At 41.5% G+C, this 23488-nt stretch overlaps 2 protein-coding genes across 2 annotated transcripts in view; both read right to left on the reverse strand.

The window, feature by feature from the left end:
- cep89 (centrosomal protein 89) overlaps nt 1-3982 on the reverse strand; it is a 116504-nt gene extending 112522 nt beyond the window's left edge. The window contains exons 1-4 of the mRNA XM_083760042.1: nt 3743-3982; nt 2959-3065; nt 1925-2071; nt 375-612 (exon numbers count right to left, since the gene is read on the reverse strand). Coding sequence (XP_083616168.1) covers nt 375-612; nt 1925-2071; nt 2959-3065; nt 3743-3784 — 534 coding nt within the window. The 5' untranslated portion in view covers nt 3785-3982. The remainder of the gene's footprint in view (nt 1-374; nt 613-1924; nt 2072-2958; nt 3066-3742) is intronic.
- A 1744-nt stretch (nt 3983-5726) lies between these two features.
- Nucleotides 5727-13606, reverse strand: atp6v0d1 (ATPase H+ transporting V0 subunit d1). The gene is made up of 8 exons (XM_083791984.1): nt 13421-13606; nt 12207-12378; nt 11666-11844; nt 9690-9769; nt 9470-9547; nt 8993-9169; nt 8101-8178; nt 5727-7721 (listed from the first exon to the last, which is right to left on the reverse strand). Exons 1-8 carry the CDS (start codon nt 13545-13547, stop codon nt 7560-7562), a joined length of 1053 nt encoding a protein of 350 aa, XP_083648110.1. The 5' UTR covers nt 13548-13606; the 3' UTR covers nt 5727-7559.
- Between the last annotated feature and the right edge of the window lie 9882 nt (nt 13607-23488).

The raw sequence follows: 23488 nt of genomic DNA on the forward strand, positions 1-23488 counted from the left end.
AACACAGATCTGCAGATACAAATATTTCTACTCATCATGGGTTACAGCGGTCAGTTCTCTCAGAAATTAGTATGATGAGTGAAGACACCTTGCGATTAAGATTAGTAACTGTAGTCAAAAACTATTATCTTACAATCTTACAATATATCCACGGAATCTTTGTAGTACGTATGTCTGTAGTGTTGTGTTTCTCGAGAACCGATTTCAAATTTGACATGCACGACAATGCCGACCCGAGGGAGTGCAGTGTCTGGCGTCGAGTCGGTCGGGTGTAGGCGTTTTTTTTCTCAACATGCATCTTTTGCAAGTAGGCCAGTGCCCAACGTGCAGACAGAAAGACTGACAGACAGTAAGGCAGACAGACAGACAACTACCTGATGTTTTATAGGCATTGCGTAGACGGGCTCTGTGATTGGACCGACCCCTCGTCTGTCAAGACTTTGGTAGATATGGCCCTCCTCCTCCTCAGACAGCGGCTCCCCCTCTATGTCCTCCTCCCACCTGCTCCTCCTCTCCTCCTCCTCCTCTTGTTCCCTGTCATCTAGCTCCTCATCAGAATGTCCGGGAGATGGCAGGCGGGGTTGACTGATGACATACTCTGGCCATGTGTCCCTGTACAAACAGAACGCACGTGTGTGTGTGTGTGTGTGTGTGTGTGTGTGTGTGTGTGTGTGTGTGTGTGTGTGTGTGTGTGTGTGTGTGTGTGTGTGTGTGTGTGTGTGTGTGTGTGTGTGTGTGTGTGTGTGTATTATAGTCTCTGTCGGGTGGAAACCTTGTATGTCTAAAACAATTACTTTTTTAATTATCACCATGATGTTTTTCAAAGAACAAAGGCGAGCTGGCACATAATTAAAATGTTTTTAAATTATGTGTAACCATATCATCAAATTAAAAGGCTTTTTATAGTGAGTCCTTGCTGTGCTTGAAGTTTGCCCTTCAAACCCCCAGGTGTCATCACCATGCTGGCTTGTGGTGGACATATTTGTCAAATTCAATTTTCTTTGTAAAATGACTGGACAATAGAAACACATAAAGAGTTAGAACTGAATGACAGGTCTGTAACTCTGAGTGTATAAATGAAACCAAATGGATCCATTTGCACACTCTCAGAGTTCACTCATTTGCACACTCTCAGAGTTAAGGGTGTAAACTAAACTTTTGAGAAGCACTAGCACTAGTATGCCATAGCATCGTACGGTGTCGCAGTAAATAACTGATACATATTCTGAAGAAAACCTGGACTGACATTCAGCCTCTTATGATCAAAATAAGAACATTATGGTGTATAAAAAAGAAAATCAAAAATGTGCAACAGACAAGGCCAAGTTGGGACACCCTTTTCAACTGTTACATTTTCTACTGAGCGGCTCATCCAGATATCTTTACTGTGTGCACCCTCTAGTGGGCGTAACATAATGAGATCATTATTGGTCTCAGGATCAGTGTTTTTCCTCTCTAATATTTAATTAATTATACTCCATCATACTGCTATCACTCACCAAAAATAGCAGATCACCAAGCTGACAATGCAGTTGCAGATCGGCTATTTTCAGTGAGCAACCCAGTCGAACGACAAATATGAATCAAGCTATAATAACCACTTAAGCCCTATACCATACAAGGTGATGTGAGCATTGCAGAGCTCATTTTTGCCTATGATGACATGCTCAAAATAGGGACATCATGATGAAAGTGGTTTTAACCACTTAAACCTAATATATCCCCCAGCTACTTATTTTCGCTTCTACACTAAATATCTTCTCCGTAAATAGCCAATCTACAACCTCGCAATGTGTTGCGTTGTTTGTAGATCTTCTATTTCCGCGGAATGATTGCCACACAATAGGGTCCATGTGGTTGACCTGTCCTTTTTGTCTGACTTCGCTGTAGAAATGGCATAGAAGTGTTTTAAAACACTATTTACTGTGTGTAGAGAGCAGTGCTGGTGTCGGGGTGGTAGGTGACAGACTGAGGGTGGCCGCTGTCAGATAGAGAGCGTGGTCTGGCTGGGGGAACAGCAAACGACTTGCCGGTCAGAGACGAAGACCAGACGGCCGCGGCTAACGCTGATCTGCAATAAACCAAGGAGGAAGAAGAGGGACTCATGAATATAGGGTTAGATCCGGAACAACCCAAGGAATCCGAATCAGTTCAAGCACATTTGGAACCGTTTATGTAAACACAATAAAACGTTGTCCTGAAACACGAACATTAAATGCCATTGATAATGATCGGCCAGTTTTACGTCATTGTCCCAACACAAACATTATAAGGGCTCTATTTTCGTCCAAAACATTTTTGAATAGTTAAAATAGCCTACATCTACATCGACACGTTGTGAGCTTGTAAAATGAAAAAGTAAAGTAAAGTGAAAAATAGAGAAAAAAAAAGGTCAAAGTAGTTTAGGGATAAGGGGTTTAGCATTGACGAAAATAGAGCCCCTAAATGCCATCGTGTGCCATTGCGTAAACACAAACATTGAAGACAAATGTGAGGACGCAAATTCTAATTGGCCGGAATTAGATGATGTATGATGATAAGAGTGCCCCTCACTTCACATGGGAGTGATTTTATTTTGTTCCATTTGTACTGTCTCAGAGTTACAGTCCTTCCTTTGGGTTAACCCCCTAGGAATCGTTGAAGGGAACCTTTAAGAGGGAATCGCTAAGGAACCGGAATCGTTAAAATCCTAAAGGATCCCAACCCTAGCCCTGGTGGAACCACTCCCCCTGCAGAATGAAAGATCTGGCGAGGCGAGGGGCGGTTTACGAGGCTACTGTATACCAACCCTACAAATGAAGAGAAATATGATACTGGTGGAAGGGTGAGCAGGAGAAAGGGAGAGGGAGGTGGATGGAGAGGAGAGGAGAGGAGAGGAGAGGAGAGGAGAGGAGAGGAGAGGAGAGGAGAGGAGAGGAGAGGAGAGGAGAGGAGAGGAGAGGGCTGGGGGTTAGGTACCTGGGCCTCTCAGGAGAGGGGTCGGGGCTGCGGGGTGGAGGGGTTCGGGGGACAGCGGGTTTTGGGGCGATGGAGGCAGCAGGGACCAAACCATGAGAGATGTACCTCTATGGAGACGCAGGTCAGGGACATAGTTAGACCATGCTGTATGTACACACATTCAAAGGTCATGCAAATGCATATACATCATTAACGATTAATTAATGATGAATCAATTATGAACATCATACTGTATTACATAAATTCATCATGAGTGTATCATTAATTCCTGTTCCTCACCATTAACTAATGGTAGTCACTGTGATTTAACCAAGTGTATATACCGGTATCATTAGTTAAGGACGTTAATATTCCACTGTTCCACTAATATGCCCATGATGAATGCTAGGCTGGTCGGAGTAACAAGGAGTCTCTAAAGTCTAAACGACCACCAGCCACCAGGGACAGAGTGGTGAGGGAATTAAAGGTAGGGTAAGTTATTATTATAATATATATAATATAAATGTTGAATAGCTCGATATATATTCTGATAGTATAGTATAGTATATTCTGATAGTAATCATTGGTACAGAATGTTTGCTCATTAACAGGGGTCGATCTCCCTGCATTTTCAGGTCGGGATACTAATTGTGGCAGCACTACAGTATACTGTACTGTACACTCAAAGCAAATATGCTACAGGCAGCAGCTGTTAAGCCTGTTAGTGTTTACATTAGGCTATCTATTCTTGTCTGTCTAAAGCGTTATAATGGAAAGAATAGAAGAAAAAAAACGTTGAACTTACATATTGTTTGTCAGACTTCCTCCTGAAACTGAACTTTGACATATTGGTCAAAACTGAAGCTGGTAAAGTCAGCTTCAGCTGTCTGCCTTTTGGTGAAGCCAGCTTGATAAGACAATTGTTTACTACTTTGAAGTCGAGAGAATCGTAGCCATTTTCTCTATATTCATGTTGTGATATCAGAGAGAGAGGCTCTATGATATGAAACCATCTGTGACTGTGTAAATATAAATATCAGCAGACGCGCGGTTGGTTAGGTGAGGAAGGACGCTTTTGTCTGAAAACTGACCTAGCTACAACAGCGGCGCTGGTTGGCTGGGAGTGAAGAGAGTTCAAGCGACGAGCCAGTCAGAGTCGAGTTTCAATCCTCTTAGCAACGCGTGTGTTTGAAATCTTACGATTAGTTTTTCTATTTTCCAACTATAGGCTGTATGCTTTAATGCTTTTAACCAGTAGGAGGCACTGTTAAGCTATATATTTTTTGCCTTTCTCAGTACCACTCTCTTGTTGAGCCCTCAAGTTCCAAGGCGTTCTTTAAAATGTTTGGTGTGTGAGATACTAGGGCCTTTACTGTTCCTAATATATGTTAATGACATGACTTCAGCTTGTGACTGCAACTTGTTCCTGTTCGCAGATGACTCAGCACTGCTGGTCTCGGACAGGAACAAACTGCAGGTTGAAAAGACCCTCAGCTCTGAACTCGGTAGAATCTGCACCTGGCTCGCTGATAACAAACTATCCTTACACCTGGGAAAAACTGAATCCATTCTCTTCGGATCAAATAGTAATCTCAGCAAGGCAGATGGCTTCTTGGTTAGAGTGGGTGACAATGTTATCACACGAAAAGATCAAATTACCTACCTAGGTTCCATCCTGGAGGCCAATCTTTCCGGTGATAAAATGGCCACCAACGTAATCAAAAAAGTCAATCAAAGAACAAGATTCCTTTACAGGATCTCCTCACTGGTCAGCAAAAACACCTTGAAGACCTTAACAGGAGCCCTCGTACAAGGTTTCTTTGACTATGCATCCACCTCTTGGTACCACAGCACCTCAAAGGCCCTTAAAACAAGGCTCCAGACCTCCCAAAATAAACTGGTCAGGCTCCTACTTGGCCTCACCCCCCGAACCCACCTCACCCCTGCCCACTTTGACAGGCTGGGATGGCTTAGGGTCAACGACAGAGTACAGCATCTTGCAATGGGTCTGGTCCACAAGATTCGTTACACCACCAAGATACCCATGTACCTGTCTAAATACTTCCTTAATGTAAACGAAGTCCACACCCACAACACCAGAGGGAGTGCAACAAACCATGTACAACCCAGATTCGGCACAAACAAGGGACTAAATTATTTCCGCTCCTATGCCACCAAAATGTGGAACGCCCTACCAACAGTCATTAAGACATGCGAATCCCTTGACTCCTTCAAAACCGCTCTCAAAGGGCACCTACGGATGGCTGCAATTCGAAACTGGCCTCTGTAAGATCTGAATCCCCACCCCCCGCTTTCCCCTCACTGTATATGTATCTTTCCCCTTTTTGCTTCCTATATGATGAATTCCTGTTCTGTTCTTTAGCTACATAGAAATGTCTATTTGTATGTCTCTAAATGTTTTGATGAATTGAACAATGTGGACCCTGTTGTAAACAAGTGTAATGCTTAATTGGGTCGTCCACAGACTCCACACAGTTAAGTCTTTGTATTGAGTTTGTGCTTGAAATGTACTGTAAATTCTGCAAACTGTTAATAAATATTTCAATCAATCAAAAAGAGATGTAACGTGTAACCAGTCCACATACTGCCACCTGTCCAGACCAACCTTTCAAGAGAGCAAATTGGGGGTTGAGGGTCATGGTTGATGCACATTGGTTGCAGGCTAGTTGCAGGGTGAGATGTGATTTATGAAATAATTTAAAAAAAAGAATGTGGTTCGGTGTGTACTGACAGTGCAAATCAATGTAACTAAAAGGAACAGTCAACAATCATAGAGGTTTCATGTTTATTCATGACATTTATAATAGACTTCACAAGGACAGGACAACTCATAACAAGACAACCGATAAATGATTTTTTTTACAGCACAAAAGAAAAAAAATCATATAGTCATCTTTAAATATATCACTTTATAGTTTTAACATTACATATTGTTTTCCATATACAACTGTTACTTCCCTGGACGTATAATTCGTATATCCTGCTAAGACAAGTCCAGTCATTTATAGACTTGTAATTCACACACAATGTCAAAGAACACAGACTATGGGGATTATTTGGAGCTCCATTTAAGATTTGTAAACTACATTTTATGCACTGTATTCGTATACCACAAACAGAAAATGAGAAAATTACCGATTAAATTCACACATTTTCAAGTCTTGAATTCTGGGAAAAATACATGAAATGACATATCCAACACTCCTTCCAATCAACTACACAAAACATGTCATCGCTGTCGAGCAGAAACCCTATCTGCATTTATAATTATTTTCTAATGGTCATTTTATATTTTGTCATACAACAGTATATCGCAAAGTAGCCAATGTAGAAGCTCGAAGCCCCAAAACAGAAACGCCATTACGCCAGGTTGAGCGTCGTTAAGTCTTTCTTGTTGGTTTTATAAATAATGAACCAATGAAATGTATTAACACAAGCTTGTGACTAAATAACTACACTAGATTCATTGGAACACAGGTAATTTTTTGCCATTTCCTGAAAAGTAAGTTTTGGACATAGGCTACAAGGTTTCCACCCAACAGCGATAATGTCCCACATGCTGCCAGAACCAACTAACAGAATTAAAAATAAATAAAAAATAAACTCCAAGCAAAACAAAATACACATTTGTGACTTTTTCCATACACGTTTACATTTATGATATGGACTCTTTACAACTGCAATGGGCATAAAGATCAACAAAGGAATGTTTTAACCTCAACAGCGATAAGTTTCTCTTAAGTTCTCCAACGTCTTATCAATCCTTTCACAAAGAATTTGGACAGGTAGCAAGGAGTGAAATTAACCTTTTTGTTTGTCTACCCTGGTAATTAGAAAATCACAATAGGACCTGGTATAGTAGATGGTAGACTCATCACCCAACAGTAGCAGTAAAAGCACTTGGCAGATGCCTGTATCAGTATTTTTCTTCTGGCAGCTTCATTAACCTATTCACTTTTCATTATTTTTAGCTAACTGTGCAGCACTTTTAAACTGTTTTGATAATTGCTGTACAAATACAGCTGATTATTTATTTAAAAAAAATGTATTATTTATAATTTAGGACATGAGATTAAGAGCCAATCACCACGATATCATGGATCAAAGTATATGTACTGTAGTAAGTGACTGCCCTAACACAAGCCAACGGCATTACTGAAAGTGAGAATTAGATTACTAATTCACATCCAAGAGTGAAGAAGAGAAGGCATTTAGAAACAACCTTTGGATACTATTCACACCAGTGTTCCAAGCCATCTGAAACTCCGGTGTGGACTGAGGGTTGAGATGAGGGCCTAGCATTTGGGGGTTCAAGAGATGTTGAGCAGAGCTGAATAGTGCACAGAAAATGTGCGTGTGTGTGTGTGTGTGTGTGTGTGTGAAAGAGAGTTAAGAGATCAGAATGTAAAATTATATCTATATGGTGTATGGGTGTACAGTAAAATTCCCACTTGTAAACTCTTAAACCCATATATTTTGTTGACTGGGGTCCCACGGGAGTGTGCACTAGGCCATTTTCGCCCATCATGACATGCCCAGAATAGAGTTATGTTGTCAAATTAACATGGAGAATTTTACTGTGTGTGGTGTGAGGAGGCAGATTAGAAGATGGGTATGTAGTTGTCAATCTTGGCACGGTGCCTCTGAGCGATGCACTCAGCGATCCAGACAATATTGCGACATTCCTGTTCCTTTAGCTTGACATAGGCATAGAACACGCTGAAGTGGAACTGGTTCAAGAACGCCAGCTTGTTCAGCTTCACCTGCCATGACACATAGTATCAAATTAACAAACTAGAAAATAAAATCCTCAAAAATAACAGTTTGACAGTAACACAAATGGTATCAGATTAACAAAATGGCAGTAACCACTTGTAGGTTTCATTTTATTAGACGTACGTGCATTTACCTCGTGCCTTTGAAAGTCAGGCTATATTCCTTAATCCTGAGATTTATGGTAAATAAACAGCTGGATAAATGAAGGAATTGTGCTGCTGAATTCACTAATTTGCACAGCTTGTTATGGATAATATTATGAAGCCCATCCCCAAAACCCACAAACAAGATAACAAACTATATCCCCTCAAAGGAGTGGCTTTACCCTGAGACTACTATATTTGTATTTCTGTGTGTGTTGCTTACTTCATGTTCAAAGAATCGGTCTTCCAGTGTTTTGTCTCCTGGGTTGCTGCCAGCACCTTCAAACAGCAGCTTGTATTCCTGACAAACAGCAGGGAAATAAAAGCGTTTAAAGATCCCTTATGCAAGTAGCCCCCCCCCCCCCCCCCCCCTGATATTATATCAACACTGGTCAAGTTTCTAGATTGGAAGACACTGTATACTACAGTTCTGACCACCGTGCTACTTCTGGTGCGATATCCACTCAAAATAAAATCGTGACAAACAGAGGTACTGGAACGTAAAAGATTTTAATTCTTACCTTGTGCCCTATTTTCGGTGAGTTTATTTAAAAAACATTACACGTAATAAAAATCACCCCTGTGCGAACTGAGCAGTGCATTGCCTGTGTGTGTGTGTGTGTGTGTGTGTGTGCGTGCGTGAGGCTGCTCACTGTTCATACTCCAAGCATACATAGGGACACACGTGGCCAGTCATTGTCTCAATTTTTTTTTTTTAATAATTGAAATTTACTCTTGCTACTGTGTGATCTGCGACCCAGTACCTTTGTTTTCCATCTACATGTCTCACACCCTACTACAGCCTACAATGTTTGGGCTCATTATAAACAAAAGCAATAGTTATTTGTTAAAATATAAACAATTATACTAAATACATAATCATTAATTAGGCCTACATTATTATCTTGAAAGTACATTGTAATTACTTTAAATTGCAATACAAAGGAGATTTACATTTTGTGGTTCTAAAACTAAAAGACTAGGTTTCAAATTGTGAAATTATTCAAAAATGCAGTTTTGAATGTATGCCGAAAAGAAGAGAACCAACGTTTAAAAAAAAAAGATATACATATTTTTTGCAATCAAGTTTGTATAGTAAATTAGTTCCCACTTACAGGGTAGTAGTCTGCCACAGCTTTGACCTGCTCATAATCATCAGCACGGGCTAGCTGTGCCAGACCCTCGGGGTACAGCTTGCCACAGTGGGGGAACAGCTTGGCTCGGTCTTCCTTGGAAAGCTCCGTACCGAATGAGTTAATGGTGATGATGAAGGCCCTTCTGTCTGCCTCAAACTGCAGCAAAGGGAATAGAAAAGGGGACAAATATGACTCAAATACGACTCATTTTGGTATTTTTTTGACTGACTTACACTGAAAGCAGTAGACTGTTAAATGTCAAGATTACGTACATTACAAACAAGCCTGAAACATACTCCACGCAAGCACAAGAACACTTCCAAGCTATGCAAGATTGATTTCACGCATTGTTGCATTCAGGAATGTGTCACCAAACTAATGAGAAATGCCAAACTATAATAACCTTAGTTGTCAGCCTAGCAATCACCAATCATCTGTGGGAAACAACAAACTCACCTCGAGAATAGGGCACATGGTATCACCCGTTGTTCCTCCCAAGTTGTAGCAGAAATTGTAAAACGCCTCCAGATAAGCCTGACAATCACAAGAGCATAAAAACAAAAATTGGGTTTCACAAACAATTATTTCAATGTCACCGATATAAATCATACATTGTATAATATAATGATACTTTAGCGTCATGAACTGTATATGTTAGTGAGGGATGCTCTGGCACCTTGTAAAGTGTGTTACGGATAATTTCAATGTTCATCTCATCCAAGTCCTGTTCAGATATACAGTCCTGGAAGAAGGCAGCTGAAAGTGAAAAAGGGGGAAATAATGAAGTGAGTGTTGCTGTACTGTACTGTACTAGCCCTCCTCCCTGGTCTGTGTGTGTGTTAGGCTGTGCAACAGTGACACAGTGGTGAACAAACACTATTTTCATGCTGGACAGACAGACCCAGGGACACACAAAGCTGTGCAAAGAAAATCACTAGAACAAAATGAACAAACAGAGAGAAATACTGCAGAGTGCTCCATTAGGACAGGTACTGGATTAATTAGTCTCTCAATACAGACCGTTGGCTCACACAAATGATATACAAATACAAACGCTTCCATCTAACAGTCACTGGCTACGTTTACATGAAGAGTGATCATTCAGAATAAATACTTCTGAATAAAATACATCCGATGTAATGTTTTTTGCAGCGAGTTTACATGGGAAATGGTCATTCCGAATGAGTGTTTATATGGAGAAGTGATAGAAGACATGATACATGTTAATTCACGTGAAACTACGCCATCTGTTGGACACATAAAATATAGGCAGTTCATTCATTGTGACTTTCAGACGAAAGACGACACTTTGAAATCCCATAATTTCATTCCGCAGTAGTTTTGAGGCTGCTGCTTGGATAGGGACGGACATATTATGTTTACCGTCTTTTTTTCCCCACCTGCTGCCTCCCCTTCTCCGCTGGGAAGGTGATCATCTCGTTTTTATGTGTAGCCTACTTTATTATCTACAGCACGGCCAGGGCACGCAACACACTGATTATTATTGTATCGGGTCGCTCGTTATTTTTGAGAGAGAGAGAGACCGTTGAACACACACACACACACACACACACACAAAATGCACGAAATAACGCGCTCTATGTGCAAACTCCTCGGCGCGCCTTGGATATGAGGCTTATGAGCGCCTTGGAGTTGGAGCGCAATGGAAATGAGCATGCTCAGAAAGACCAGAATTAATTTACATCCGAAGCAGTGTATACATGAGTCCAATTTTCTTTCAATCACATTGAACATCGGAGTAATCCGGCCAGTGACATCGGAATGGTTTTTAGATTGCATCGAGCGTTTTCATTCGGATGTAAGTTTTTGTAGGTGTTTACATAACAACGTTTAATAGGATTGAACTTCTATTCGGAATGAAAAGGGGATTTAACTGCTCATGTAAACGTAGCCACTGACTCACTGTACATCGGAACTTCTGAAAATGCATAGCATCCCCTATCCCCTTTCAGGACCCTCAGTTAAGCTCTTTTCATCACTTCCCTATGACAAATGAATAATGACAAACAGATGTCACACATTAACGTTGTGAGAGAGACTCTCTGTAGCATTTGAATATTGTGGAAGAGTTGTCTGGCTTAAGGACTATGTATGAATAACCATACCAATACCAATAGCCAGAAAATTCTCTTTAGTAGAGAGTTGCAGATACCAAACCAAAGGATCAACAGTAAGTCAGCTCTTCTAGTTATGTACAAAGCATGAATTCCAAGCAATCACATCTACTCATTACAAGTGTCTAATAAAAATGCAAAATACAAAGAATGAGGTACTGATTGAATTGTGGACATCGCAACATTGAACAGTATGTTGATAATTACAAAAAGCCACACAAACATGTTAAGCTCCTCTGTTAACTACCCAAGTGCAAATGGCGCTTTGCAGACACTTGTCTCCATGGCTTATTTAGTGACCGAACGATTTTTCTGCATGAATGCATGTTTAGCCATGGGACTGTAGAGCATTATGATCATTTGGACGCATCGATATGCAATCAGGTATTTAGGAACAAATAAAATATGTAACACTGACTGACTATCAGACCTATAGTTTATATAGTATTATAACCAACTCCATTCAGAGGAGAAATGTTTTAGCCAAGAACATTGGTGTGTGCGTGCGTGTCCTTACCCAGAGGTGTGTCTACCAGGATGGCGTTGTACAGCTCAGCTGGCGTCTGAGCGATGTTGACTGCCTCCATCTGTTCAAAACTGCCCAGTGGATGGCACTTGGGCACCAGCTCAGAGATGGCCCGCTGGTGCAGCGTGCCTGTGATCAGCAGTATGACATTATCAATCATGTAGCTGTATCTGTGGTCAGGAAGGAGAGAGAAAGAGGAGACGTAAGGCAAAACACGGAGAGGAAGAAAGATAGGTACACGCTCCAACACAGAGTCACAGAGTGGGACAATACTGTAAGCCACAATGTTTCTTCTGGTGGAATTTAATGTTAGACCAAAGCATGCTTCAGCAATCATTCTGGTTTTGCAATGTGTAAAGCCCAAGAGAAGTTGAATTTATACCCAGGAATTAACTTGCATTTATGAAGTCATATGTACTACTATTCACCCATTCAAAGAATATAGTGGAATCAATATCCTTTGGCAAAAGGCATGGCACACAGTAGGTTGCCTCCCAATATGAAGAATGTCATATGATCATTCAGAGCTTACGTGATGAAGTCCATGAAGCTAGCCAGTGGCTCATAAGATTGGTTCCTCATATGGCGAAACTCCACCACCATCTTCTCTTTCAGTTTGTCGTCAATAACAGACACCGTTAGAGGAGAGGCTTCATTGGCCAGGAAGCTGCCATAGTCCGTGCTCTGCAAGTGGAGCTTTAGGTCTGTGGGGGGTCAGAAACATAAGGGTACCGGCGTACCGCACAATCGAACATAAGATGAATGGAAGAAAAACACGAATTTTGGTTTTATGTGGAGTTTGGAAGCACTCGTCGAAGTCAATGAACGAACCTGTGTACCACCTGTTTCGCATTTGCACATATTAAATGCAGCAGCGCGACCCGTTAATGATAACGAGTGCTTCCAAACTTCAATACTTAGAAAAAGAATGAATCACCTGCAGAGAATTTCTTTACAGAAAGTAGCTCATAACATGTCTATGGTGGATTTTTATGAAACAAAAGCTTGGAAGCTTGGATTGAAAGAGGATAATTCAAGCTTTCCCTACAGCTGCAATGTTGGTGAGTTTAACGTCGTTTAATACAAGCAGATCACAAAAGCAAATTGGATGAGTGGGGAGTCAATGGAGGGTATTGCAACTCTAGATTCATCCCATTTTTAATATACGTATTGACCTGTGCTTTCTTGAACTGTGCTTACTCTACAATGTTTTGTACTTATGGCCCCATATGGAGCTATAGGCTTACACCCAGGATGCTTGTTTAGACCCTCGTTTTTTTGATTGATTGAAATATTTATTAACAGTTTGTAGAATTTACAGTACATTTTAAGCACAAACTCAATACAAAGACTGTCAACTGTGAGTGGACGACCCAATTAAGCATTACACTTGTTTACAACAGGGTCCACATTGTTCAATTCATCAAAACATTTAAAGACATACAAACATTTAGAGACATACAAATAGACATTTCTATGTAGCTAAATTCATCATGTAAAGTATAGTATAGTATAGTTTAGTATAGTGGTGGTCACATTAGGTCAAACAACTACGGTACAATACAACGTAAACGTGAAAAAGTGCTGACTAAATACATACACACCCGTTACAAATATAACACATAACATGTCATTAACAGGGGACAGCATAACGTCAGCTAACGATCGACCTAAATTGCTTTAGCTTAAGAGTTAGCCGTTAGCTTACGCCACGGACCAGAGCTGTTAGCCATCTGCTACACTCACCTTCCAGCGTTTCACATTGGACCAGATTTAAATAATCTGCTTGAGAAAGGATTCCGGCTTTAAACCCCCTGACCAGACCCTCCAAATAGCCATTGTCGACGTTAAAATACAACTCCGAAAAAGGCATTTTGAAAGGGGTTGTGGAAAATACAACACACGGATGTTATTCGTGACAGTCGGGAAGAGAGCCTGCAAGTACCCGCTGATACAGTGAAATGGGTGACCTATCGAATTCAGTGACTCAACATCATGTCACTGTGGCTCTACTCCGAAGTGGAAAGCCTACTTGTGCATAGTGACCTCTGGAGACACGCTTTTCATTATGTCACCAACGTCGGTGTAATACCGACTCTGAACGCAACGATCAGCTGGCAAAATCATGTGACCCATCATGTGACGGATATTTATTTATAAATAGTTGTTTTTGCTTTGGTAATTATGAACCTTTGATTAAAACATGGCAGCGAAATGTATGGATTATGAAGGACAATTAACTATTTATTATACTAAACGAATGGCAGGTTTTAATGTGAGAATATAAAGGAGGTAAAAAGGAAAAGGTGTGTGTGTGTGTGTGTGTGTGTGTGTGTGTGTGTGTGTGTGTGTGTGTGTGTGTGTGTGTGTGTGTGTGTGTGTGTGTGTGTGTGTGTGTGGTCAGGCTATTAAAATATCCTGGTAGAGGCCTGAACGGCCAGGTATATTTTTGCCCCTATTTGTCAAATTGTCATGCACAGGGGCCCTTGGCTCTTGATACTCATAGTTGATACTGCTGGGTTTGAGGCCCTGAGAAGGGCTCCTGGGGTCCTCCATTGGCTGTTGATTATTGATTGTGTTAAATAAAATAAAAATGGGGGGGGGGGGGGAGACACACCAAAAAACTATCGGGGCTCTCGTGGGGGTCAATCCGTCCCTGCCTGTTCGTGTCTGTGTCTGTAGGCCTAATATAATGGCGGAGGCGTGGTTATTATCTATTTATTTATTAATTATGTCATGAAATGTTGTTGGGTGTTTGTGGTTCAACTTGAGTTATGTTTTCTTTTCCAAAGGCAAAGCATATACGTCAGTGAATTGGACCACCCCCCCCTGCATGCAGGCTGAGTGAGTCTTGTTTTGTTCACCTCTGAAGGAGCTGGACAGAGGATTTGTGCCCACCTCTTCAGGAGCTGGGCAACTTTTAGATCTTTTCCTTTCTGCTCTGTCTGGGCTGAGAGGGACCTGTCGGAACCTGTAAGACCTATCTATCCCTGCACCCCTCACAGCGGGATGCTCCTAGAGTGTAAGATGTCATATATAATATACTATAGGCTACTAATATAGCCTCAATGCCTCATGCCCCTGTGGTGTTATGGTATGAATGTTTTTAATTGTTGAGCTTTCTGCTTTATGCTTCACTATGGGTTTTATTAATTGGTATTGTGGGGACATGGAAGCAGTCAGCAAGCCACCCTGGAGTTATGATGCTGCAGTGCTAGGAGGGTCAACATCGGATTGTAGCAGGATGGGCAATGGCTCCCACTTTTCCCATGGCCCAATTCTCCTCACACCAATCAGTGGGCTGAGAGCTGACACTTCCTGCCTGTGTTAAGTGCCGCCTCAGTTTGTGTGTGTGTGTGTGTGTGTGTGTGTGTGTGTGTGTGTGTGTGTGTGTGTGTGTGTGTGTGTGTGTGTGTGTGTGTGTGTGTGTGTGTGCGTGTGTGCGTGTGTGCGTGTGTGTGTGTGTGTATGTGTATGTGTGTGTGTGTGTGTGTGTGTGTGTGTGTGTGTGTGTGTGTGTGTGTGTGTGTGTGTCCAGAGACTTGCGGTCTCCCTGAAAAAATCTGGCCTGCTTCAGCTGCCACACTTGTCTACGGTGTATGTGCATCCCGTCCTCACTGACCACTTTCCTTGGACAAAGCTGCCCAGTGGGGAGGAAAAGGGTGTTAAAAAGAATTGTTTAAAAGAGTTTAAAAGAAAAAGAGATCAGTATCTGTCCTCCACTGTCCTCTCTGCACTGACTTCCGCTCCTGGTTAAATACAGAATAGAATTTAAAATTCTCCTCCTCACCTACAAAGCTCATGGACCTATTGTATCTTAAAGAACCTATCAAGCCTTATAAACCTGCTAGAACACCAGTGCGCGTTCCAAGTATGCAAAAATGCTTGATGTTTCAATAAAGGTTAGATCAGGATAGAACTTTCTCCCAGTTTCAGTCTGTGTGTGTCTGTGAAGCAGACACACTCTATATATATACACTCTATGTATATTTAAGATTAGATTGAAAACCTGTCAGCCTATGCAATCTATGGCTAGATTGTTTTTCTCAGTACTCAAAGTCTCTTTACAAAGTTAAAAGGTTAAAAACTAAGCAACAGAAAAGAACAATAAAGCACGCACACACAAACCAAGTGCTGGGCTGAGTTCAGAATCCACAGAGGAAAAAAGAAAGTCTGCACACTAGCTGGGGAAACAGGAGGAATGACCCATGTTTTCGTAAAGTCACTGGCGTCGCAAATTTGTACACTATGGATAACTTTTCTTTACACCAAGTCCGCACAGGTCTGCTCTCCAATAAGCTGTGATGTATACAGTACATTTTCAGTTAAGACCATTAATATCAACCCATGTCCCTTGGCACGTCATGCAGTCATTGACTGCTCAGTGGTGCAAAGTACTGTAATAAACCTTGTCTCAGGTATGAGATGTAAAGAGCCCGCCCCACAGAATGTTTCAACTGTGGGCATTACAGAGGCAGAACTTCCCACTAGCATTACAAGATACTGCTTTATTGAATTCATTCATATGCCAAGACAATAATAAAACACACGGAATGCTTGTAAATGTAACGAATTAAAAGTAAAAGTAGCCTACAGAAAAAGAGAAATACTCAATAAAAGTACAAATATTCAAAACGTATTGTACTTCGTTACTTTACACCACTGGCCGCCGGCAGCCCTAAACGGTAGAGCTCCACCACTCTCCAGACACACCGTATCGTACTCAGCATTACAGTTTTATAGTTTCACCTTCCTCAAACAAATCATGTGACTCGTATGTCCAGCCGTGAGTTATCAGCGTGACACACGTCTCACACTCAGGTGACAGCCATCAGTCTGTGATTGACACTTGTCATTTCTGACGTCACTCCAAGTTCAGGTTCACTATAGTACATTTACTATATAGTGCTTACAATGCACAGTACAATTTGATACACTTCTACGCCACTACAATTACAGAATTTGACAGCTTTTGTATACTCAAAGTGTATTTTGATGCTAAAACGTTTGTACATTTCAAGCTCCAAAACATCCCAATCTGATCAACCGGAGCCTGAGGCAAGTCGACACCCACAACACAACACAACACAACACAGTCATTCAACTTCTACTATAATTGTTGGCTTGAATCCGACACTGTTGAGGTAGATGGCCGCCCAGCACTAACCCTGGCCTTGGTCATTTCTTCCAGTTTTTCGTTGCCACAATAAAATGCTTGCTCTGGTCTCTGGTCTCTAGGACAAATTAACCGCTTTTTTACTGTTTATGACAGAACTCAGACAAAGGAATAAACACAACAGGCTAAACCACTGGCAACACAATTAAGCACAATTTCCTGAACACAGCTAGCTCCATGAAACAGGCTTTCAGGCTGTTGAATGATTGTGTTCATGTGTGTATGGCATGCCCTTGTTTTGACCTGATCTAGATTTGATTTGATTTGTCTAAAGTGCTCTGTGGATGTTAGTCAATTGTATCACAAATGCATATTATTAAGGAAATGTATTATTTGTTGTACCATAGAGGTAAAGCAGTCATTTAGGTTTCATAAGGGACACCGCTGTTTGTTCATTGGGCATGATTTCATACAATAACATGACGTATTGCTGTTGTGGTTGTTGTTTTGTACTATTGTACTATTATTATTATTATTGTTATTGTTATTGTTATTGTTATTGTTATTGTTATTGTTATTGTTATTGTTATTGTTATTATTGCTACAATATCTGAGGAACCAGAACAAAACATGTTTTCTCTTCTACCTGTATACGAGACATAATACAGAACAAACACCATGAACCTTAACCGCCTGGCAAATGTGGAGCATCTTAGCTTTCAACTATACTATACTTGTACAATTTACTGAGTCGTCCTTTAATGTTCTCAATTGAGTCATGCCTGTAGAAAACAAGGCAGCACGTTAATCAGCCCATCGATAGAAGGATGAGTGGTCCCCACATTGATGACGACAATGGATGAGGTGAGTACCACAACATCGAACATAATGCTGGGGGCAAGAAACCAATGCACATGTATGATTTTTCATTATAACCAAGGTTACAGCGTAGGAATAGGCTTAATTGTGCTTAAACTGTCTAGGACTTGGCGAAGTTGGCGGAAGTTAATGACAATCATTGTGTCATCATTGGTGGTCATGTGGCTCTCACCTCCCTCTAGAGACAGTTATAAAGATGGCCCCATGAGCACCAAACCAGAGAGGATCACACTTAACCACAAGGAAACCCAGCTATAGGTGAGCTACTGCAGTACACTCCCCTTTCTTTTCTGTGGCTTTCTCTAGTTACAGCATGAGCTAATCCATACTTTATTCTCCATACTTATTATTATTATTATTATTATTATTATTTAATCTACAGTATAATTTAGAATTACTGTATATTACCATCTCTCTTTTTCTCCCTCTTTCCTTCCACTTTGTAATGTTTTATCCCTGCTTCTAGTCAGACTGAATTCAATAAAATTTCCTTTGTGCAATAGATTTATTTAATTTAGGTTGATTTGGCCTATTTTGGCAAAATTGTTCAAATTTGTCAGAATTTGTAAAAGATTGCCAAAAAAGGAGCGAAAATAGAATAGCATTGCGAGCTTGTAGATCATCTATTTTCACAATTTGTCGTATGATGAAGTATATAAGGTTTCAACTAAGAAAATCCAACATACTATACAGTACATCAGTAGGCCTACATCATCATCAAGAGAACAGAGGCAAATTTTTCTCATTGCTGAATTTTAATTACTTATTCAACTTTGTTTGCAGGAGCTTTTCCTTCTTTATTGTTTTGCCTAAAACTGCAGTATTTTATTGTGAAGATCTGGGGCAAATTGGGCAATGATGGTCAACACTGTGATGATGTGCTGCTGGGTCCTCAGCCTCTTACAGCAGTCATTTGGACTGGTTCACAGCAACATCCACCTTGATGACAGTCAGACCAGCGTGAGAAGGACTGAGCCATCCTTTTTCTCAGATATAGGTCAGTTGACAAAGTAAGATTTGGGATTGTATAACATATTTCATACAAAGGTATGTGTTAATTTAATGCAATAGAATTATGTGCGAATGTATCACCCAGTTTTGTAAATTGTTATAAATGACAATTTAATCTATTTATACAGTAGGCCTATACATATGTATAATGTATACATTTTACATTATTTGGTCAGGGGTGTTTGTAGGCATAGTACAGGAGGCAGCCATGGACATAATAATACAGAAAACAAACTTTAGTTTAAAGCACAGCTTGACACCGCACGCAGCATTGATTGCATACTGCTGGCCTACAGGGCACGTAGCCAGACGATATCACACTGCGCGGATGATCGAGTCCACACAGTGTGATTGTCTGGCTATTGATTCACGGTGGACCAATATGCCTGGGGCAAAAAAACAATTAGCAAAGTGCTCCTCTATGCCTATTCCCCTCAGCTTTCTTACCATCTCAATAAAAGCAAATAAAACTTAAAATGACCAGGAATGACCACTCTCCTGCTTTTAAAAACACAGGATGTGTTCAGTCTCCATCATGCCAATAGGTGCCAAAACGGCCAGAAACACCACTGCCACTGGTTTGTAACATGGGGTCTGAAGACACCCAGTGGTCCATGACCTGACGAAGATGTAACTGAAACATCGAAACGTTGTCACTTTTTACCTGCACCCTGTTAATAAAGTAAGGGCCTAAATTGTCTGAGCTGCTCCAGTGCCTCCTTCTCTCATGATACCTGTCCTGCTTCTGAGATGCACCAGACTGGCCTGCCATAGGCTAGAGGCGCGGTTGGAACTCCCTTCATGACACCCAGTGGGTCCCCAGCTAAATGTTTGATATTTTGTGTATTTGTAGAGTCATTAGAAATCTGTCAGGGTCCCTTAGATACAGTACAAACCCCTATCAAGTGAATTAATATAGTGGAAAATCACTGCAGTAGAAAATATTTTTTAAATATTTTTTTGTACGCATTATATCCACAGTGAGTTTAAAATTGATTTATATTAATCAATTCATATGCACTTTGTGAAACATAATTATGTATTGAAAATGTCTATATAACTAAGTTTAATTTAATTTTTGGCCTTTATGGTTTCAGTCATTATATAAAAGAAGGCATGGGGATATTCAAACAATTAGGCGTTGTTTCTAATGTGGGTTGTTGTAACCAGTGAATGTGTGTTTGTCTCTACCTCAGTGACCCAGCGCTCCAGAGCTGATCCCGTCCTTTTCCCTGATGAGTCTGTGGAGGAGCAGTTAATGATGGATCCAGGTTCTTACGACGAGGTCAGACTGATGCCTTTTGTGTTGCTTTGCAAACACTCCCACTGTTTCTCTCCTTAGGTGAACCAACAGAACAACACTTCAATTAATAATTTCCATTCCACACACTTTATACTCCATGCATGCAGGCACACGTGTGCATGCGCATGTGTGCGCGCGCGCGCGTGCACACACACACACACACACACACACACACACACACACACACACACACACACACACACACACACACACACACACACACAGATTCAACAATCTCTCTGTGCGCAAATCTAGTCAGGAACATTACATTACATTTAACTCCAGAAGAAGAGAGATACTAGTTGTTCTATGAACTCTGTGAAATTGAAATCGATGTTCACTTTTTGTTTTATCTAAATAAACGACATAAGAGAAATACTGGATTTCCTTGAGTTAAATGATTATGAGAAAATTGAGATATGTTTTGCTAAAGGAGCTTTTGTTGTGGCAGATTTCATTTGTCAGTTGGGAGAGAAGACAGAATGATCTGTATAACTCTGTAAACATGCTGTAAATGCAGATTTTTTTGAATTTAGGTTTTTTTCATGTCATAGATGAAAGCAGGGAATCATAGCTTCAAATTGACCTAAACAGCGAGTTGAGAAAACAGGCGGAAAAAAGGTTTTCTCCTCTGGTGAAAAGCTGGAATTTGCGCGATGGCAGGCTCTCAGTCAAATCTGGTCACATTTGTATTGTTATTTTATTGCAGGATTTCTCTCAGGATGATGCCATGCAGCACCAGAGCAGGGCCATGCGTTCCCAATCCCCTCGTCGATGTATCCCCCACCAGCAATCCTGTCTGGGTCACCAGCTGCCCTGCTGCAACCCCTGTGACACCTGCCACTGCCGTTTCTTCAATGCATTCTGCTCCTGTCGCCGCCTCGGCCAGTCCTGCACCAACCGACGTATCTAACACTAGAGCTGGGCGATATGACTTCAAGTCAATATCACCATTATTGTGACAACAATTTGACCTTTGGGATACACAAATAAGTTGGTGTGTAAAAAAGCGTAGTTATTGCACTTTGGCATTGACTACATAATGGCTATTTTCTCATGCCACCATTGTACAACGAAGAAATATAATTAAGTGGTTATCTATCTCTATTAATCAGAGTAATTGATTTTTTTAATGTTGATTCCTTGATATGCATACAGTATAAGAAATACAATAAAATGTGTGTGAGAAAAACTGCTTCTCAATAATTTGTTTAACTTACATGAGCAGGATTTAGTAAGTTATTGTTCTAAATATAGATTTCTTTCAATATATATTTTTATTAATTGCTCAGCCTTAGCCTACCTAGCACCTCTTCAAGTTTCAGTGGAACTGGAGGTTGTGACAACCAGAAATTCAAAGACGAAATGTTGCAAGATAGCGTTAAGAACGTGTTGGGAGATCGGCATATATATTTTTAAATTATGTTTTATAGAATAATCTCCACCTCAATTGTTTTTAAGTTATAGCGCCACCATATGAGGCAGATTTTTGAAAAACCTTTTCTTTTGCCACCACAGCTTTTCTCATATTTACTTTAATACTAATACGCTACAGGAAGGATTATCGGTAATTACCTGAATAAAACCACAAATCCAACATTTATGTATTCATTTGGACAGCTTATTTTAAGCAATAGGCTATGCATTTATTGAGTGGTGCTAACCACTCCATTATGTGGCGTTTTGTGTAGGTCTGTCTGTCTCTCTGTATGAGCATGGAAGTACCATCGCAATAACGCTGGATGGCACTGTTGAGCAGTGTCACATGCACGCACGCACACACACACACAATGTAATGGTGGGGGTTTTTTGGTACCACAGCGTTTCAATGATGTCACGTGCGCGCCTTCATGTGCGCACGTATTTTGTATTTTGCTCAGGTAAAGAAAAGCTGCATAGGCTAGTATTACTAGACCTGTACGTGCCCGTCGGCCACCGGCCTACTTGAGAACAATGTAACTTGGGAACCTAATAATACCCATTGTCAACTTATCATAGCACCCATTTTAACTATCTGTCTGTGTCCCTTTTGTGCCCATAGTCCCATACTGTATATGGAGATCTCTGTATCTGTCTGTCTGCCACTGTCTGTCTGCCTGTGCCTGAAGAGTGCAAACTGACACTGAAAAGTGTACTGGTTAAGTAATCAATTTGCAGGTGTGGGGTTGCCATGGCAATCATTTGGCTGAGGCAGAGGCTGGGAATTGCACAGGTGAGGGGACTTAGGCTGTTTAGGCCCACTGGCAGAGCCTGAGCCGAGCCTTTTGTGGTGGTTCTTCAAAATGGCGTTTGACTCGATTCACAGAGGCACAATGGTGAAGATCCTTAAGGCCTACGGTGTCCCCCCCAACTTGCTCCGGGCAATAGAGTCCATGTATGCAAGAACAAGGGCCAAGGTGGTGACCCCAGATGGTAACAGCGAGGAGTTTGATATCCGGGCCGGGGTAATGCAGGGGGATACCCTAGCCCCTTTCCTTTTCATCATAGTGCTGGACTATGCACTCAGGAAAGCCATCAGTGGACGAGAGCAGGATCTTGGCTTCACCCTAACACCAAGGAGGTCAAGTCGACATCCCAAGGTAGTCCTGACAGATCTAGACTATGCGGATGACATCGGCCTGCTTTCTGACAGCGTGGAACAAGCTCAGGAACTCCTGAACAGAGTGGAGCTGGAGTGTGCCAAAGTTGGCCTTAGGCTAAATGCCAAGAAAACTGAGGTTATCACCTACAACATCTCACCGGAACATCCACCTCTCACAACAACAGGAGGCACGGTGCTGAAGGAAGTCAAGGACTTCAAGTACCTGGGCTCATGGGTCAACTCAACCGAGCAAGATCTGAAAGTGAGGAAGGCACTTGCATGGAGGGCCCTGAATGGCATAACCAGTGTATGGAACTCCAATCTCCCCCGACAAATCAAACTCAGCTTCTTCTACGCAACAGTGGAGTCTGTTCTCCTATACGGCAGTGAATGCTGGACCCTGAAGCCAACCCTGCAGAAGTCCCTTGACGGGTGCTACACCAGAATGCTGCGTGCAGTGCTTAACATCAGCATGACTGTACATGTCACTAACAAGACTCTGTATGAGGGATTACCAAGAGTGAGCCAGAAAATAGCAGCCAGGAGAATGAGACTAGCAGGACACTGCCAAAGACATCAAGAACTGCCAGCCAGCAAACTGGTGCTCTGGGAACCAACACACGGGCATCGATCACGAGGACGCCCCACGCTAACATACGTGGATGTACTCAAGAGCGATGCAGGAGTGCAAAGTACCAACGAACTGGCCGGATGTATGGAGAATCGGGATGACTGGAAACGACGATGGAGGGCTCGTCTGAGGACGACCTAGAGAGAGTGGGTCCGACCGACTCGATACTGGGCACTGCACTCCCTGTGGGGGTGTGGAACGCGTGTGTCGAATGTGAAGTCGGTGGGGCAGAAGGTTCTCGAGTTACGTGCATTACAACTGTACACACACGCACGCAGACACACACGCAGAGA

The sequence above is a fragment of the Protomyctophum parallelum genome (assembly GCF_964188405.1).
Source record: "Protomyctophum parallelum genome assembly, chromosome: 2".
Classification (NCBI taxonomy): domain Eukaryota; kingdom Metazoa; phylum Chordata; class Actinopteri; order Myctophiformes; family Myctophidae; genus Protomyctophum; species Protomyctophum parallelum.

Bases quoted from the DNA above. Each gene is read 5' to 3' on its own strand.
- atp6v0d1 (XM_083791984.1), bottom strand. From the start codon at position 13,547: ATGCCTTTTTCGGAGTTGTATTTTAACGTCGACAATGGCTATTTGGAG. The intron at 9,770-11,665 runs GTAAGGACACGC...TTTCACTTTCAG, and splicing joins CCTGGTAGACACACCTCTGG to CTGCCTTCTTCCAGGACTGT. The intron at 9,170-9,469 runs GTGAGTTTGTTG...CCTTTGCTGCAG, and splicing joins CCATGTGCCCTATTCTCGAG to TTTGAGGCAGACAGAAGGGC.